This window comes from Halichoerus grypus, chromosome 12 (assembly GCF_964656455.1).
Source record: "Halichoerus grypus chromosome 12, mHalGry1.hap1.1, whole genome shotgun sequence".
NCBI lineage: Eukaryota > Metazoa > Chordata > Mammalia > Carnivora > Phocidae > Halichoerus > Halichoerus grypus.
In genome coordinates this window covers 41,170,579-41,190,230 of record NC_135723.1, presented here as the reverse complement: position 1 = coordinate 41,190,230, position 19,652 = coordinate 41,170,579, and the positions used below count along the sequence as shown (strand labels likewise).

Here is a 19,652-nt window from a genome sequence, read left to right as displayed (position 1 = left end):
TTCCATGCTCAGTATTTGGAAGAACAAATGTTAAAATGTCTATACTACGCAGAGCAATCTACACATTTAATGCAATCCTTATCAAACTACCAATAGCATTTTTCACAGAACTAAAACAACCTTAAAATTTATATGGAACCACAAAAGACCCTGAATAGCAAAAACAATTTTGAAAAAGAAAAGCAAAGTTGAAGGCATCATAATTCTGGACTTCAAGTTACATTTCAAGGCTGTAGTAGTCAAAACGGTATGGTACTGGCACAAAAAATAGACACATAGATCAACAGAACAGAATAGAAAGCCCAGAAACAAACCCCCGATTATTTGGTCAATTAATCTTCAACAAAGCAAGAAAGAATATTCAATGGGAAAAGTATAGTCTTTTCAACAAATGGTGTTGGGAAAACTGGGCAGCAGCATACAAAAGAAAGAAACTGGACCACTTTCTTACACTATACACAAAAATAAAATCAAAATGGATTAAAGACCTAAATGAGAGATGTGAAACCATAAAAATCCTAGAAGAGAACACCAGCACTAATTTCTTTGACATACGCCATAGCAACTTCTTTCAAGATAGGTCTCCTGAGGCAAGGGAAGCAAAAGCAAAAATAAACTATTGGGACTGCATCAAAATGAAAAGCTTCTGCACAGTAAAGGAAGCAATCAACCAAAGGCAACCTACAGAATGGGAGAAGATATTTGCAAATGATATATCCGTTAAAGGGGTTAGTATCCAAAATATATAAAGAACTTATACAACTCAACACCCAAAAACAAAATAATCCAATTAAAAATGGGCAAAGACATGAACAGACATTTCTCAAAGAAGACATCCAGATGGCCAACAGACACATGAAAAGATGTTTGCCACTTACCATCAGGGAAATGCAAATCAAAACTACAATGAGATACCACCTCACACCTGTCAGAATGGCCAAAATCAACAACACAATAAGCATCAGGTGTTGGCAAGGATATGGAGAAAAAGGAACACTCACATACTATTGGTGGGAATGCAAACTGGTGCAGCCACTGTGGATAAGAGTATGGAGGTTCATCAAAAAGTTAAAAACAGAACTACCTTATGATCTAGCAGTCACACTACTGAGTATTCACCCAAAGAATACAAGAATTCAAAGGGTTACATACACTCCTATGTTTATAGCAGCATTATTTATAATAGCCAAGATATGGAAGCAACCTTAGTGTCCATAGACTGATGAATGGATAAGAAAGATGTGGTATACATACAATGGAATACTATTCAGCCGTAAAAAAGAATGACATCTTGCTGTTTGCAATGACATGGATGGAGTTAGAGTATTATGCTAAGTGAGAGGGAAAGACAAATACCATGTGATTTTACTCATATGTGGAATTTAAGAAACAAGGGAAAAAATAAGTTGGAGAGACAAAGCAAGCAAGATTCTTAATTACAGAGCACAATTTGATGGTAACAGAGCAGAGGTGGGCAGGAGAATGGGGTAAGTAGATGGTAGGGATTAAGAAGTACACTTGTCATGATGAGCACAGGGTGATGTATGGAAGTGTTGACTTACTATATTGTACACCTGAAATAACACCGTATGTTAACTAACTGGAATTAAAATAAAAATGTATATTAAAAAAAAAAAGAAAAAAATTGGTTTCTGAGGACAACTCTTTCCCTGTATTGCATAACAAATTTGAGGGCAGTACTGGTACCAGTTCAACGAAGCCTTTAAAACAGGGAGTTTTCCCTTTCAAACTCTCAGTGCAGATAATAAAAAGGAGAAAGGTCTAATTTTAGGGTAATGCTCCAATATAGGAGTGGGGAGGAAATCTGGAAAAGAAAATATATTTAATCTTGAATGTAAATCATTCATATTTAGCAAAAATAAGAGAGGCTATGTCAGCTCCTTGCTCTTCTGTCAGTGTCTCTGGTATGACCCAGCTCTTCTTGTCAAGCTAGTCCACAGACAGAATATGATCAGAAGAGCATGTCCTGTGGATCCAGGCAAACCCGATTTCACATCCTGGATCTACAAGTATCAGGTGAGTGAATTTGGATAATTCTAACTGGCCTAATGTAGAAATATTCAGATTGCAAAGTTATTTTGAGTTTCAAAAAGACAGATTGATATTGTGGGGATGAAAAAATTTCCTTCTTGGGTGCTATGGCTCTAAAGAATGCTCATCACTTTAGTGCTTAGAATTTCAGGGCTGGAATGACCCTAGTAATCTCTCATTTCCTTTCAAAGATGGAAACGAGAGAGGTGATAGGACATACCTATGATCATAGAAGTAGTTAGTGGTAAAATTCAGACTAGAACTCCATCCTTTCCTGAAAGTGACATTTGTCAATGACAAAATATGATGAGGAATTGAATTGAATTGAATTGAATAGAGGTTTGAGAATCTACCCAGTGGTATCCATTGAGCTGATAATGAGACTCAAAAGGTGAAGTCAACACAACCAGGAAGGTGACAATCTAGTTGAAGGAGAATATAACCACATCACAAGTTTAATGATGATCCAACACAAAATACAAATACACTGAGCTGTATATCCAGAGGATGGATAAATTTAATTATGTCTGAGGTAGAAGACATAGTGAAATCTACCTCGTAGTTAATAAAAAGATGATATCCTTCCAGCTCTTCCCATCTGCCCCCTTATTTATTAATCGAACAGATACTTCTTTGTAGATCTACATCTAAGTATCAGATGCTCTCTTAGTAGTTATGGAGAAAAGTACAGGTTTCCCTGTTAACTCAAAGTAGTGTTCCTATGAAACATTTCATAGGCCGAAAGGACCAAAAATGAAGAAGCAGTTACCATGAATTTACATGGAGAATTTGAGTTTTCTCAGACCCCAAAAATAACCTCTCTTAGGCCTTTCTGATACCTTAGGACACATCCTGCTAATGGATGCACAAAATCCACAGAGATCAAGCACAGATGCTCACAGGCACTGTTCAAAGCTATGGCACCTTGATGCTGAGTGTAGTTCTGGGGAAGGAACGCGGAGTGCCCTTCTTGCTGCTCCATCCACAGTGCCTCTGTAATGGCTGGCTGCAAATTAAATACTGAACGCTATTTTCGTTTCTCGCCTTTCCCCCTAAAAGCAAAAATCCTCTTTGGATTTCTTTCAGGTAGCAAAAACGCGTACTAATGTGGGTCTTTTGTAAAAGCAAAGTGGCATAACATGAACTTTAGAAAAGCAGGGGATACCTGTACTTAAAAACTTTGCAATTAAGGAGATGAGGGAGATCTGCTGCATTTGGTGAGGATTTCCCAAAAAACAAACCAAGTGCAGAAGACCCCCTAATTGGTCAGAACAGCAGCTAAGGTAACCCTAGGTGTCAGTGGGGCAACCTGGCTACACCTCTGAGGCTTTCCTTCAGCAGGCGCACTAACACTTTAAGGAGCCGGAAGGGAACAGTTCCTCCTTGCTCCCCGCTCCTCCTCCGCCCAGCCAAGGTCTGCATTGTGGGCCACGCCTCTGCGCGCTGGTTGGTCCTCACAGACATGATGAAACTTCCCTCGATCATTACAGGAGCTAGGCCGGTATAAAGTCAGAGGAGGCCCGCCGCCCCGCCCGCAGTTTGCAGTCCCTACCTCGCATCTCTACTCTGTTCCATCCGTCTAAGCCCAGGTAAGCCAGGCTCTGCTGCCCAGCGCAGCGCCCTCCCAGCGTGCCCCGGGGCCGCCCCCGGGGGGAGGGGAAGAGAGAGAGAGAGAGAGAGGAGGAGGAGGAGGAGGTGGCGCTGCAGTCTCGCCCCACACTGGTGGGCAGAAGCAGCTGCAGGCGGCCAGCTGGCTCTGCGGTTCCTGCCGGTAAAGGGGGCGGGGCCGATTGTTGCGCACCTGGGAGCAAGCTGGGAGGAGAGACTTAGGGTCTAGGTCTTCGGTCGGAAGGATCAAGTGAAAGACCGAGGCGAGGCTGGGCTGCGGCCCACTTGGCCCTTGTAAATTTTACAATTTTTTATTATATTGCGTGGAAGCCTGTGGAAATTTTCGCAGTCCGGCGGCCCTGCGGTGGACCGGCCAGAGGGTGCACGTGGCTGGGGTGCAGTCGGAGTTTCGGGCCGCACAGTTGCTTGGTCCGATCTTCCAGGCGGTCAAAGCCTAAGGGTCTGTACTTAGCCCCTCACCTGTGGCTCCCCCCCACCTTTTGGCTCCCCTCACCTTTTGGCTCCCCTCTCCTCCCCCTGCCCCCCTCCCCCCAGACTGCGAGACTCAACAAGTGACTTGATGAACGAACCCCGCCTATAAGAGATCTGTTCAGGGCGACAGGCGAAGCGGTATGGAAAAAAGCAAAAGAACTAACATTTCTTTCTCAGTGGATAACTATTCTGTAGGGCTGGTTTCAGATTAATGTTACTATTTTGAATAAAAGGTCAGTTTTCTGCTGGGTCCTTGGTCTACATTATTTCTTCATGGGCCATTGTCCTGGGTGCCTTGACTAACAATTTAAAAAGCACTCATAACTTTTTTTTCATTGACCGCATTGCTATAAGATTAATTAAAAGTAACTTAGGCCTTGAACCTGTCCAGGAGTTGGTTGCTGATACCTTAATGTAAAAATAAAACAGTATGGTGAAGTTTTTAGTTGGTAAGCAGCCATCGAAATCAAATGCAGGGAAGCAGCACTGTCCAATTCAGTCCACCTGTAACTATTGAGAACTTGAAATGCTGACTAGTCCAAATTAAGGTGTGGTGTGAGTGTAAAACACCAGATGTTGACGATTTAATAGAGAAAGGCAATGTAAAGTATTTTGTCAATAATTTTTTAAACTGATTACTGTTGAAATACTTTTTTTGGTATATTGTGTTAAAATATATTTAAAGTTATCTGTCCTTTTTCTCTTTACTTTTTTAATGGGGCTACTAATATTTTTTAAAATTCCACATTTAGCTTACATTTCTGCTGGACAGCACTGTTCTAGAAGTTTATGAGGAAATACAGAAAATTACAGGGAGCAGGTAATAGCAGTAGGAGAAGCATTGCAAGTAGGACCTTTGCAAGTAAGCCTGATTCCAACAAAAATAGGTAACAGTTTTTAGTTTGCTTTTTCCTGCTGGAGAAGTTAAGTGTGCTTCACTAATGTGTGTTCCCCTTTTTTCCCCTCTATTTTAGTGCTTAGGGTGTGTTCCTTATAGCAGGCCTAATACTGGGATTCACTAATCGGCATTAGGAAGACTTAGGTAAATGATTCACTAATGATCTCTTGTGATTTTCAAAGCACTTTCTCAGCCCATTTTTAACTGGTATAGAGGAACCATACATGGCTTATTAGTAGCAATCTCACTTCAATCTAAGTGTATTTCCCCGCTATATCTCAAATATCTCATTAGAGGCTATTTGGCCAAGTGCATGGAGGGGACTGCATAGGACATGTGCTACTTCAATTCCAAGTTGTTTGAGTCACTATTATTTTTTGTTAGTTTGATGTGTTCTCATTAAAAGGCTAAACAAAGCTTTGGTTCATTTAGATACAAACTCCCTCAGAGGATTGCCCCAAGTGATTGGCGTAACTTGAATATATATATTTTCTTGATGATTTTTGTCCCAAATTAGGCATTTGCTTCAAATTTGCATTTAAAAATACCCAAATAAGTTTCTGAGTTTGAGATATTTTGGTAAAATAACTGTTTTGAGCTGGCAGCATCCAAATAAAACAGCTCTTTATTTCACAGTTGAGAATATGAAATTGCAAGGTAACATTCATAGGAATTGTTTGCTTCTTGGCCTATAGGGATGGCCAAATTGTTTTTCAGAGATGTTGTTGCCGTTTATGTCCCACCCACTTTGCTTTCTTATGAACCAAGGCAACTTAGAGACAAAAATATTTTAGAACATTTTTGTCATTTAGGACATTTGGATGGTGAACATTTATGTATTTCTGTCAATGTAAAATGTTTTTTTATTATACAGCCAAGATATCTGATATCAGATAACATGCCTTTCTTTTTTCTCTTTAGAATTTCTTTCATCACGTTTGAATAAATCACTTAAAGGTACGTGAGAAGTTGTGAAATGCTTATAATAGCTGTGTATCTTAACATAGCACCTGAGCAGTATGTATGATGTTTTTTACCCGCTAGTCTCGATGTGTAGTTACTACAGGTAAAGACAGGACGTTTAATTGTCAAAGAGACCTGAGTGGGGACTGTAGTAGTAATATGGGGAGTCTCTTGGATTTTTGAGGGCTTCTGAGGTCCTGAGATGAAGAGAGAGGGACAGGGATCTCTCACTAGGTTGGAGCCAGCCTGCATCTGTTATCTGTCTCTTGGAAGTAAACCTCGAATGTGACCTGACTCCCCCCAGCTCTAGCTGGCCAAATCCCAAGGTGGGAGAGATGCCAGCTTTGACAGGGTGCCAAATTGCTACCGCTGGCTAGATGGAAAGACATGCATCTTTTCTGAATACTTGTACGTGAATTAAATCATTCTCAACTCCTGTGTGCCTGCCAACCTAATGGAAAATTGCTGTGGACAGGATAGTTTAAATGTCAGTCTTTGAAGTGGTTTATACCAGTTTTTGGAATCAAGATTTAATACAGACTTGGATTGGGTATTAAATATTTAACAGGCCTGCTCTTTTCTCCATAGAAAACTCATAGCTCCATTGCACCATGTGCGGGATTTGGGCCCTCTTTGGTAGTGATGACTGCCTTTCAGTGCAGTGTCTGAGTGCTATGAAGATTGCACACAGGGGTCCAGATGCATTTCGTTTTGAGAATGTCAATGGATACACCAACTGCTGCTTTGGATTTCATCGGTTGGCAGTGGTTGACCAGCTGTTTGGAATGCAGCCAATTCGAGTAAAGAAATATCCTTATTTGTGGCTCTGTTACAACGGTGAAATCTACAACCACAAGAAGGTAAATAAAACAAAACCAGAAGGTATCTGGATGTGATTAAACCTCAGAGCTAGTTGGTTATAATTTTTATATATTTTGTATAAAGTTTTTTACTTCTCAGACTGTTTCCATGTTCATTATCTCATTTGCTCCAGTTATAGAGATGATGCACTGATGCACAAAGAGGTCAAATGAGCTGGTCACAAAACAAAAAAAAAAGAAAAAACGAGGATTACAATTCTTTAACTCTCAGCATTTTTTTTTCCTATTATGAATTTGAATATTAATTAGAGCCCGTGTTTGGGGCTGGGGATACAGTAGTAAGTATGAGAGGTAGATCTGCACTCTAATGGAGCTTATTGCATTAAAAATCAAAGACAAAAAAAATCCTTATACATATGATAAATATTCTGAAAAAATGGTTGATATGGGAGATCCAGTGTCGGTAAGTGTGGTCAGAGAAGGCCTCTGGAGGAACTGACACTTGAACCGAGACCTAATGGACTGTGATAACTAGCGGGGCTGGGAAGAACTTTTCATGCAGAGGGAATAGCATGTATAGAAGCCTGAGGCAGGAAGCAGCCCTGGGATTGTCAGATGTGAACAAGGGGTAAGATGGGCAAGGTGGGGCTGGGAGGGTGGGCAGAACCCGATCAAGCAGGACTTAGTAAGGAGTTGGTAGGATGGTGTTGGAATATCATTCTAAGAGCCGTGAGCCTGGAGGATTTTAGGGCAGGTATAGAGTTTAATAGTTTGGAGGTCATCATACTTGTAGCTTTTATATAATGCTGCCCTTACGATATGTACTGCGTCTGCATACTGAACAGAACCACAAGACAGAAGGATGGCCAAATGCAACGGAGTGTAAAAAGTGATTTTCTAGCAGCATTAAATTTGGAACAGCTTTCTAATCTGGGGAAGGCTTACTCAGGGTGAGAGTGGTGAGACGGTGGAAATTCTGACCCCAGGAAGCCACATTGGCTAAGAGCCTTCCAATCTGGAATTATTTGCCCAGTGTTTCATACATTTTTTTAATCTAAAATTTCCAAGTAATTTTTTGTTTGCCACCTTCCTCTCCAGCTTTTAATTTTGAAAATTTCAAACATATGAAAAAAACACAAAACAATGAGAACCTAGATTGTATAACTGTTAATGTTTTGCCATATTTGCTTTATTTTTCTCTTTCTGTATATACACCTAGGCATTCAATTTTTTGGTGGAATCATTTCAGTATACTACAGATATTGTGACACTTTACTCCCAAATATATAAGCAGTTATCTCTTAAAAATTAGGGCATTCCTCTATCTAACACCAATACTGTTAAACCTAAGAATCAGTAATACCATTTAATACTCAGTTCATATTAAATTTCTGGAAGTGAGCCAAGAATATCTTTTTTTTTTTTTTTTTTTTGGAGAGGGAGAAGCGGGGAGGGGCAGAGGCAGAGGGAGAGAGAGAATCTTAAGCAGACTCCATGCCCAGCGAGGAACCCCACATGGGGCTTGATCTTAGGACCCTGACATCATGACCTGAGCTGAAATCAAGAGTCCAGATGCTTAACCCACTGAGTCTCCAGACGCCCCTGCCAAGAATATCTTTATAGCTGCTTTGTTTTTTTTGAAGCCAGATATCGCTCACACTTCATACATTTAGTTGTTATGTTTCTTGGTGTTTTTTGAGTCTTGCTATGTCATGTCAATCATTCACGGGTAGGGATTTATATTCTAGTCACCCTTTGGACATTTTTATCTCTGGACGATGGCTTTTCCATTGTTGTCTGCTTTTAGGAATACTCTTAATAAATAGGCTTCTCATTTGAGAAGTTTTTGTAGATATTCAGCAGATTCCTTTCATATATTTTTTAAGGGCATATTATACACAGGCATCATTTTTCTAGGTGCTTGGAGATGAAATGGTGAACAGGAAAAATAAGAATGGATTTCACACTAGTGAGAGTACAGGTAGCGAACAGTTAAGACTTTTTTCTTACTAAGCCAAGTTAGTACCATATACACACGAATGCTGGGTTGGATTATGGCAATATTAACAACTTTCACCTTAAATGACATAGGAAATACCTTGTTTTACTTGAACAACATTGCTGCTTTTATGTATTTTATTTAAAAGTTAGAAAATGGTAACTATTTCAAAAGTATTTTTATTCTAAATTAGTCATATATGTTGTATTTTCAAAAGCATAGACGTCCCATTGCTTCTACCAATCATCTAAGCTTATGCAGCGTGGGCAGCCAGAAATGTACCGAGAGAGGAGGATGGCCATTTTAGGTTGATATAAAGGCCGCTGCAACATAAACTCCAAAGCCCCTCCTTTTTTCTTTTTTTAAACTAATAAAAGACAGCTGCAGGTTTGTTGGGCATGGAGGAAGAATAAATGAAGGAGGGGAGGAATCTGAGGCAAGGCTGGGGCAGAGAGGAGTCTTCTCTGCAGGGAGCATCAGGGGCTTCCAACCAGCGAGTCAGAGGGCAGTGTGATTTCTGGATGGGGGCAAGAGACAGGGGCTTTTCTCTCAGTGCAGCTTTTACCCATGTGGTTTCAGGAGAGTGGAAAGTGGTACATGGGACTCATTAACCAATAACTTACCTGCAGGGTTTAGCTAAGGAGCAGTGCTGACTTGGTGGCAGTGGAGGATAGATTGGGGAAGCTGTTGCTCACTGAAATCACTGAATGCTTTGGGGTATATTCATCCTTCAGATGCCTCAACCCGGAAGGGTCAGCAGAAGACTGCTTCCAAACCCCACCTGCTAGTGCCAGGATCTCCCCTGATGGTCTCTCAGAGTAGGGAGAGGGGAACAGGAAATGGCTCTGTAGTCCCTGGAGGCAGCCAACTGCCATGTTGGGGGGACGTTCTGTGAGGGCTTATAGACAGAAGTTTCACAGATCATAGAGTGTGATTGTGAAGCATGTTTATAGGTCATACATATACAAACATAGATTTACTTTTTGAATTTTAGAAACATGTTTTAAATATTTAAACGTATCCAGGATTTCCACCTCATTTTGTTAATGTGAACCTCTTCTCTCTCCACGATCAGCTAAAAATATGAGTAAGTTCACAGAAAGAGCAACTCCAAGGACTTCTCACCCTCACAGTTTGCAGTGATGGAGAGCCACAGAGTCGGGATGTCATGTAATCTAACCCTCTCCCTCTGCACTCGGTGTGGTCATGACCATCACTTTGCTGTGCCTTTGGGGCATGTGGGCTACTAACGCTCCCCTGTCATTTTGTGTCTCAGTGAGAAGTAGCTTTAATGCCACTGCAGTGGTAGGAGGACTGAATATTGCAGTCCTCCCCTGGGGGCCAGTAGCTTTGTTTAGACCATGTGTCTTTATCATTGTGATAGAGTCATTCATTTTGGGGGAACAGTACCAACTATGTTTGTCCTTTTTTTTTTTTTTTTTAAGATTTTATTTATTTACTTGACAGAGAGGGAGGTAGAGAGAGAGAGCACAAGCAGGGGGGAGCAGCCAAGGGAGAGGGAGAAGCAGATTCCCTGCTTAGGAGGGAGCCCAACATGGGGCTCCATCCCAGGACCTGGGATCATGACCTGAGCTGAAGGCAGACACTTAACTGACTGAGCCACCCAGGTGCCCCTGTATTTGTCCTTTTGCTTTCCATTTTCATAGGCCGGTCTTTGAGACTGAACTAGAACAACCTTAGCTGATACTATATTCCCAAGTTAAAATATTACAGCGTGGAAGCACATTTTTAGTGTCATGGCAACTGGGGGCAACCTATTGGCTTCACTTACATACAGATGTAAATATATATGTATTATAGACATAGCACATATATAAAGTACATTTCTATCTGTTTACACATGACTGGATACGTTGCATTTATGAGAATGCAACTAAAATTTTCACGGGTTTAGCTTTATGTTATAAAGAATTTGCAGAATTGTGACTTCAAACAAGTTATATTTTGATAATGCCATGATTCTTCTAAAAAAATCACTGAACTGCATGCTTATAGAACGTACAAATATTGAACCAACTTTGCAATGAAAAACTATTAATGAGTGAACACAGATTCTAACATGTTTATTTTGCTCTTGTTTTTAAAAGATGCAACAACATTTTGAATTTGAATACCAGACCAAAGTGGATGGTGAGATAATCCTTCATCTATATGACAAAGGAGGAATTGAGCAAACAGTTTGTATGTTGGATGGGGTATTTGCGTTTATTTTACTGGATACTGCCAATAAGAAAGTGTTCCTGGGCAGAGATACTTACGGAGTCAGGCCTTTGTTTAAAGCCATGACAGAAGATGGATTTTTGGCCGTGTGTTCAGAAGCTAAAGGTAATGATAGAATTTTTCTTTAGGTTTTCATTATTGCTCTGGTTTTGTGTTGTCCTCTAGATCATATTTGCAAATCCCGAGGTGGGCAATCCAAAAGTTTTCAAGTGACTGTTTCTCAGTGCTTTTAGAATAATGTCTCTAAAACTAATCTGTTCATGGGATTTCCTGGTTAAAACTTTTTAATTACTCCTCATCCCCCATAGGGGTTGTATGGCTCTGTTGAGGTCTGCTACCTCAGTGATCCATTTATGAAGGGATCTGGGTCCAATCTGGTCTTTGAATTCAGTATGACAGATTACGGGGCTGACAAACTCAAATTGTAAATCATAATGAGCATTTAGATAGGCTGTTCCTATTTACAGTGTAACACTGATTTTGAATCAAAGATCATGGTGGCGTCAGATTGGTTACTCTCTGTGAAAACTTATTGAGGAGATTTCGATTATACTATTAACACACAGTATATGATAACTAGTTAAGGGGTAAATGCCTGACTTCTTAATGTCCGACTTTAAAGTACCTCATAGTGGATCATTTTGCTTGTCAAAGGTCCAGGAACCATGGCTGTTTTCTTAAAATACCTCAGTCAAAGAAATGACTGCCAGGATATCGTAAAATGAATAATTTCAAGTCCATCTCCTTGCGTAATGTATCATTTCTTTTTATATTTAATTTATTATAGAAAATAGATTTTCTTGATCTGAAATTTCAGCTAGGGAGAAGAAATTGAACATTGGAGATTTTCCTACTGCTTTGAACTACTAGAAATCAGTGTAGTCTCGCTATACATACATCTCTGTACTACTGTGAGCTCTCTAGTAAGTGGATAATAGCATTGGGGTTAATTTTCCCTATTTTGCTGATATAATGGACATGTGTTTATATTAAAAAGGGAAAATAAACAGGAATTTAGAGGATGGTAAGTTAATTGTGAAAGTTAGTGTGAATTGTATCTTGAGTTAAATTATCTTTTCCAATTTGTAGGTCTTGTTAACCTGAAGCACTCCACGACTCCTTTTTTAAAAGTGGAGCCATTTCTCCCGGGACACTATGAAGTTTTGGATTTAAAGCCAAATGGCAAAGTGGCCTCCGTGGAAATGGTTAAATATCATCACTGTAGAGATGAGCCTTTGCATGCCCTCTACGACAATGTGGAGAAACTCTTCCCAGGTACTAGAGCAAATGCCCACCCACCTATTCCCCACCCTTCTCCCCCAAAGGAAAAAAGAAATGATACTTTTCATGTCACTGGAATGGTTCAGGTCTGAAGAGCTATTTCCTATTTAATTGGGAGGTGGCGCGTTGGGATTTGGCAAAGTCCACGGTTCAGCACATATCATGATAGATAGAGATGATTGTATACCTCATTTCAGTAAATAATTCAGCCCAAGATTTTCTGGAACTGTTTACTCTTTGTGTTTATAGGTTTTGAGATAGAAACTGTGAAGAACAACCTCCGGATCCTTTTTGATAATGCCATTAAGAAACGCTTGATGACAGACAGAAGGATTGGCTGCCTTTTATCAGGTGAAGGCTGTTAAAAAGCCTGATTATATTTAATGCGTATTTAAGCAAATGATTTGTAGCTATCCCTGAGGTTTTGACTATAAAATATTTATGATTTAATCTTTCTCTCCATTAGAGGATGAAAATGTTTTCTGTAAGCTGTATTCAATATTCAGTAATATAGCAATGTCTGGTTACATTGTAGTTGGGATGAATGAGTTAATAAACATTCTTTAGAATAGTGTCTAGTGATTTTTTTTTTTTTAGCCAATTCAAATACTGCAACCATTATCTCGGGTTATATATGCTAGATTTTTTCTTTGATTAAAGTTGATTTTCAGTTTATAAAACTTGGGGATTTTAAATGGTAAAACTAATCTTGGAGCTTAACAGGATTGTAAATCCTACCTGTTCCTCTCTATATAAGGCGCATAACCAGTATACTTCTGGTCTTGCTCACAGGGGGCTTAGATTCCAGTTTGGTTGCTGCCACCCTGTTAAAGCAGCTAAAAGAGGCCCATGTTCAGTACCCTCTCCAGACATTTGCAATTGGCATGGAAGACAGTACTGATTTACTAGCTGCTAGAAAGGTAAGACACTATCTCTGTCCATTATGTAATTAAGACAGACGTATTAGAATAAAAATCAAGCCAATAATTAATGATTCTATGCTTATGTTCCTGTATTGACTCAAGTAATTATTTTAAATTAAATATATTAAAATGGAATGAAATGCCTGTTGAGTATCAACTGTGTTGTACGCTGTCCTCTGGATACTTCTACCAAGGCCTGTGCATCCTCATAAAAACCCTAGGATAATAATTCTTTTTGAACGTAAGGACATGGTATAGTGGTTATGACTGCACGCTTGGAGCCTGACTGCTGTTTTCAAATCCTACCTCCACCATGTAATTCCTCATTTATGTAATGGGAGTAATAGTAATAGTAGTAGTAGTAATGGGATAGTTTTGTGGTGAAAATGATATAATTCATATAAAGTGCATAGGCTAGGGCGCCTGGGTGGCTCAGTTGTTAAACGTCTGCCTTCAGCTCAAGTCATGATCCCAGGGTCCTGGGATCGAGTCCCGCATCGGGCTCCCTCCTCCGCAGGAAGCCTGCTTCTCTCTCTCCCGCTCCCCCTGCTTGTGTCCCTGCTCTCGCTATCTCTCTCTCTCTCTGTCAAATAAATAAATAAAATCTTAAAAAAAAAAAAAAAAAAGTGCATAGGCTAGAACACAGCATGTAGTAAGTACCTTGTAAATGTTAGCTGTTATTTTTTTTACAGAGCACCGTGTGTTAGGATTATGGGCAGAGGGGACCTTGTACATATATACTCAGTGTTCAGGAGACCTTGTTCCTACTCTGGAAGAACTTAGTAGAATGAAGGAGAAAAAGCTAGAGTGCAGTTTCAAAGCAAGCTGATCAATGCTGAAAGAATCCAAAATAGCCAAAGAATAAAGGGGGGGAGCCGACATTTCCTTTAGGAATAATATCCTGAATGTCACGTAAAGCATTACTGGAGGGCCAATAGGGGACCAAGGTTAGAGTGGGGCCCTGTTGGATTAGAGAGAGAGGAGGTGGGTAACTTAGGGGTGTAGGGGGCACACTAACTGGGAGCCTCTGGACAGTTAGGTTGAAGTGTTGGAATAGGAAGAGCTGTTGGGCTGTCTACCTCTTAGTTGAGTCCCGGCAGAGACGGGGAGGCCAGGAAACCTGACTGGGGGGCTGTGTGTGTGGTGACCTGGAGAATCACTTCCTCTTATTTTGCCCGGTTTGTTTTTCACTGTTGTTAACTTATACTGCGTTGTGAACTACTGTCATGTTTCCTTCTCAAAGGCAGTTCTTTTCTTTAAATCACAAGTATGTGGATGTTTCTTAAATAATCAGGTGGCAAATCACATTGGGAGTGAACACCATGAAGTCCTCTTTAATTCTGAGGAAGGCATTCAGGTCCTGGATGAAGTCATATTTTCCTTGGAAACTTACGATATTACAACAGTTCGTGCTTCAGTAGGTAAGGTATTTTAGGATATCAGAAACATTTTTAATACTAAAAAAAGTATAAGGGTTAAAAGTTATTTCAAACAACAGTTTCAAAAACAACACTCAGGAATAAATGCAAATAAGATTCCTAGGTCAGCAGTATTTTAAGACAAGACCATTTAAGAATTCCCCCAACCTATTTTGGAGGGAGAGGAATAAATACATAAGCTTCCACATTTATGGTATCATTACAGACGATCCTATACTTACTAGGGTTCCACTTAAATAATTTCTGACTTTACGATGGTGTGAAAGCAATATGCTTTCAGTAGAAACCGTACTTTGACTTTTGAATTTGGATCTTTTCCCGGGCTAGTGCCAAGTGGAGGATACTCTCTCCTGACGCTAGGCGGTGGTAGTGAGCCGCAGCTCCCAGGCAGCCAGGGGATCACAAGGTTCAACAACCGAAACACTTACAACCGCTCCGTACCCACACACCCATCCTGGTTTTCATTCTTAGGACAGTATCAACAAATTACATGAAATATTCAATATGCTATTACAGAGTAGGCTTTGTGTTAGGTGATTCTGCCCAACTGTAAGCTAATGTAGGAGTTCTGAGCATACCTAAGGTAGGCGAAGCTAAGCTATGACATTCAGTAGGTTAGGTGAATTAAATGCATTTTTTATGTTTTCAACTTAAGTGGGTTTATCAGGATGTAAGTCAAGGGAGATCTGTATTTCCATTTCTCCAAAGAGCAGATGCATATTTTCTGCACTTCTCCCTGCCCCACCAATTACTCTGCATATAGTTTCTTGGGCTATATAAGGAAATAGATCTGTGTTGTAACAATTTCTGTAAGGAATACTCATTTTACATGTATTTTGGTAACTATTCCATCATAGGACTTATCAGTCAGTAACTGTTAGTGCCCAGCAAGCAATACTAGTTTTGTCCTGTGGATATATACTGAAATCAGAAGTACACTCCAAATCAGACTGAACCAGTGTTGTTGAGCCTCTAACATGCTACTGGCTTAGATAGGCCTCTCTCTTAAGAGACTCAGAGTCTGATAAGCCACCATTGCAAAGTTTAGAGCATGAGAATATTATCACAGGGCTGATATTGCCCTCAAGGGAACAGAAATTGGTTCTTGGAGGGTAACAAAATCTTAGGTATTACAGTGGTCAATGGTCCTCCAAAGGGCCACAGTATATCCACAGATACATAGTATGTCTGGCACTAATATTTCGTGGAGAGGGCAATTAGGAAAAAATGTCTAAAAAGTTTCCCTAGGTTGGCGATCATGAAAAAAATGGTAAAGAACCAATACTGGTTTACAGGGATGGGCAGCCACAACCAATGAATATCTTTTAATAATTTACATAGTATTCTTAACCATATGTGGAATTTGGTGGATGGGGAGTGTTAGGAAAAAAAAAATCTAAACTACCCAAACTCCCCACTCCTATCATTTTTGTAGAATGATAGTGGTATGAAAGTTAGGAATTTTTTTTTTTTTTTTTTAGATATTTGTCATTGTTCAGTTTAACAGAGTTTTAAGGTGGACATTCTTGGTCTAAAAGCACTACAATTTTAAAATCTGTGTAGAAAATTCTGGCATGATTTTGGGCTATTCCATTGCAACAGTACAACTTGCTAGATTAGGTACATTAAAATGGCTTAGAGATAAAGGGTCATTATTTTGGAAACTACTTTATTAATACAGAGTTCAATCTAAGTAAAACTCAGTAGCTTCCAAAAGCCAAACAAAAGGTAGAGAGTTATGTTGACATGAACCATTTCTGTCTCTTCCAAGGTATGTACTTAGTTTCCAAGTACATTCGGAAGAACACAGATAGCGTGGTGATCTTCTCCGGAGAAGGCTCAGATGAGCTGACGCAGGGTTACATATATTTTCACAAGGTAAGCATTCTGAAATGGAGGGACATCGGTGCTAGGCTAGGAAAAGTGAACTATTTGACTACTTGCTGTCCTCTCTTGTCACTATAGCCCTAACGCTTGAGTGTCTTGTGATATAGATGAGGAAACCAGATCGTGTCTGCTCTGTATTCCTTTTGGGGGAGAAAGAAGTCTTCCTGGTGTCAGATAATCTGCATTCTTCAGAGCCAGTTGAGCATGAGAATCGCACTTCTGATATTTCTTACTATCCTGTGGCAGCATGGTTATTGCCCACGGTGTCCATTTTATTGCCTGATGCTAACCATTGGGTGTGAAGGGAGGCCTGGTGTAGGACGCAGGGACTCCCTTGGGTAGCTTTTTGTCTTACCCGCCCTTAGAGCGGGAATGTGGGAAAGACTGAGAAATAAAAACCGTTCTGTGTGCCCAAAGCAAAGCTGTTGGTATATTTGTAACTTCACCCGTTTGTTTGTAAAACAGGCTCCTTCTCCTGAAAAAGCTGAGGAGGAGAGTGAGAGGCTTCTGAAGGAACTCTACCTGTTCGATGTGCTCCGGGCAGATCGCACCACTGCTGCCCACGGGTAACCCATTAGTTTCAGAAGCAATCGTAAAGATAGCCTCAAAAATCATAAAGCTATTATGGCTGCTTATTTCTGTCGGTTTGTTATATGTTGCAAACTATGACTTTTTAGAGAAAACAAAGCTCGTCTCCTTCCAAGTGCTGCTGTGGCCCTGATGAGGGGACTGTCGGTTTAGACTGACTTTCTGTCTTTAAACACAGCGCCACTCTGCTGCCATCAGAATGGAGAGGGAAGGCAGATGCAGCTCTTTTTAAGACTTCTTAAGAGACATAAAGATTATACAGCCCCACGAACCAAGTGTTGAGTGCCTGCCATCCCTGTTGGAGCCTGTGGTGACCGTGGGTGGGCACGGGGCCATGAAGATCAAGAGTTTGATTGGATTCTCTGAGACCATTTCTGGATGCCTGAAGTTGTCACTTTAGCTAGTCGTGTTGGAGGATTCAAGACTCTTACTGTGCATGGTAGACAGCCGACATCAAATGTTTTGGTTGCTCCTACCAAATCACACTTAGATTGGGAAATAATAGAAGATGGTGTGGGGAATGAACTGAATCCATGGTTATTATCCTATCCATTTGTCTTAACCAGAGTCACCAGGATTCAGGAAACATGATGCGGCCTTTGATGAAACACTGTGGATCAGTGGTTTATATTGAATGTTATATGTAAATTAGTCATTTAGTAGTCAACAATTTTGAATTCTTACGGTTTTTAATAAGACTTGAGAGATGGGCTCACCTGGAAAAGGCTTTGAGGCAGAAAGGTATAGGAAAAGTACATTCTCAGTGATCAGGTCACTCATGATTCTTGCCCTTTTCTGCTTTTTGAGATGTGCATTTATTTGTTTGTAGAAGGGAAAGTAAAATTATTGGCAGGTTGTCTCACTCCCTAGATAATAAACATCCTGTTTTGAATGAGGATTTTTGCGTTCATGCGGTAGTGTAGGATAATCAGGAGGACTGCAAAGATGACTTTATCATCTTAACATTATTTAGAGGCTGGCTGAATTGCTAAGAAACTCTCAAGGAGAATCTAAATGGACAGGCACTAAATATCCATTTTGATTTAGATTTTCTTTTCCCCTTTAAGCCTTGAATTGAGAGTCCCCTTCCTGGATCATCGATTTTCTTCCTATTACTTGTCTCTGCCCCCAGATATGAGAATTCCCAAGGTAGGTGAATCAATTCAAGATAAACTGTCCATTGATATTGAATATATTTGGAACTTTTACTGACGTTCCTTTGTTTTCATGTCAGAATGGGATAGAAAAACATCTCCTGAGAGAGACCTTTGAGGACTCCAACCTGATACCTAAAGACATTCTCTGGCGGCCAAAAGAAGCCTTCAGTGATGGAATAACCTCGGTTAAGAATTCCTGGTTTAGGATTTTACAGGAATATATTGAACATCAGGTATAATGTCATTAAAAATACTTTCTGGAATAGGACAATGTGTACATAGAGTTGTAATCGCTGTTCATTTTGTGTTTAGTTTAAATGTTTTGTGTGTTGGAGAAATTCTCGGTAAACAGTACTTTTGTAAGAATTTCTTAAGATTTAAATAGCATGAAGGTTTATGTAGTAGCATCTAGAATGGAGAGGGCAAGGGAGAAGACTTACCCATCATCACTGACCTTCATTTGCCACATTATTGCGTACCTGCTGGGGGCCAGACATTATTAGGCATAAAAGAATAGAACACTCAGAGCCACCATCTAGTAGAGATATTCACAAAAATGTTCCTTAAAAGTCACTGCAACTGTGTATATTATGGTATTTTAGCATTTTCTATGTGAAGGGTGATTCAAAGGATCTCTTGGACAGTTTAGAGTCATGCCTTTCCATATCTTTGGTTGTTATCATGAAACCACATTAAATGCAAGGGTTTCTAGGCCATTTAAAAAACCATTTTGCTTTTATGCTCTTCCAGGTTGATGACGCAATGATGGCAGCAGCGGCCCAAAAATTTCCCTTCAACACTCCTAAAACTAAAGAGGGCTATTACTACCGTCAAATCTTTGAACGCCACTACCCGGGCCGGGCCGACTGGCTGACCCATTACTGGATGCCGAGGTGGATCAACGCCACTGACCCTTCAGCCCGCACTCTGGCCCATTACAAGGCCGCTGCCAAAGCCTAGGGCTGTCTGCGCAAGTCAGTGCAAGGAAACATTCCTCTTGCAGAGAGCAGGGCCTGGGGGGCAGAAGGGGAGTGGTGAGCGTCAGCCAGTCAGGCTCATTGGGCCTGAAAAAAAATAAAAGTCTTAAATCGGAACCATTGCTGTGGTCGCTTCTGCTCACACAGCCCCTTCATTAGAGGTAACTGGAAACTGAGCGGCTTTCACTGTTTTCCCATAAGGTAGAGAGTGAGCCCAGGAAAGGGGGAAGCAGGGTGACGTTTTCAGGCAGTCACAGGTGCTGTCAGGCCGCTTTAGAAGCCTTGGGCCTCATGCCAACGTGGCTCCCTGCCCGTCCTGGCCTCCT

At 40.5% G+C, this 19,652-nt stretch overlaps 1 protein-coding gene across 4 annotated transcripts; it reads left to right on the top strand.

Moving 5' to 3' along the window:
• The first annotated feature begins 3,523 nt into the window (after nucleotides 1–3,523).
• On the top strand, nucleotides 3,524–19,443 carry ASNS (asparagine synthetase (glutamine-hydrolyzing)). 4 transcript variants are annotated; one of them, XM_078059291.1, is made up of 15 exons: nucleotides 3,543–3,641; nucleotides 4,905–5,014; nucleotides 5,127–5,194; nucleotides 5,972–6,007; nucleotides 6,602–6,873; nucleotides 10,942–11,179; nucleotides 12,164–12,349; nucleotides 12,605–12,706; nucleotides 13,148–13,275; nucleotides 14,573–14,699; nucleotides 16,489–16,595; nucleotides 17,070–17,170; nucleotides 18,260–18,341; nucleotides 18,427–18,582; nucleotides 19,100–19,443. In XM_078059291.1, exons 5-15 carry the CDS (start codon nucleotides 6,625–6,627, stop codon nucleotides 19,307–19,309), a joined length of 1,686 nt encoding a protein of 561 aa, XP_077915417.1. In that variant the 5' UTR covers nucleotides 3,543–3,641; nucleotides 4,905–5,014; nucleotides 5,127–5,194; nucleotides 5,972–6,007; nucleotides 6,602–6,624; the 3' UTR covers nucleotides 19,310–19,443. The 4 variants fall into 4 exon arrangements, with proteins under 4 accessions (XP_035943345.1, XP_077915417.1, XP_035943346.1 ...); XM_036087453.2 differs by lacking the exon at nucleotides 4,905–5,014; XM_036087452.2 differs by lacking the exons at nucleotides 4,905–5,014; nucleotides 5,127–5,194 and having other exon boundaries at nucleotides 3,524–3,641.
• The last annotated feature ends 209 nt before the right edge of the window (nucleotides 19,444–19,652 follow it).

Bases quoted from the DNA above. Each gene is read 5' to 3' on its own strand.
- ASNS (XM_036087452.2), top strand. From the start codon at position 6,625: ATGTGCGGGATTTGGGCCCTCTTTGGTAGTGATGACTGCCTTTCAGTG. The intron at 12,350-12,604 runs GTACTAGAGCAA...TTGTGTTTATAG, and splicing joins TGTGGAGAAACTCTTCCCAG to GTTTTGAGATAGAAACTGTG. The intron at 14,700-16,488 runs GTAAGGTATTTT...GTCTCTTCCAAG, and splicing joins AACAGTTCGTGCTTCAGTAG to GTATGTACTTAGTTTCCAAG.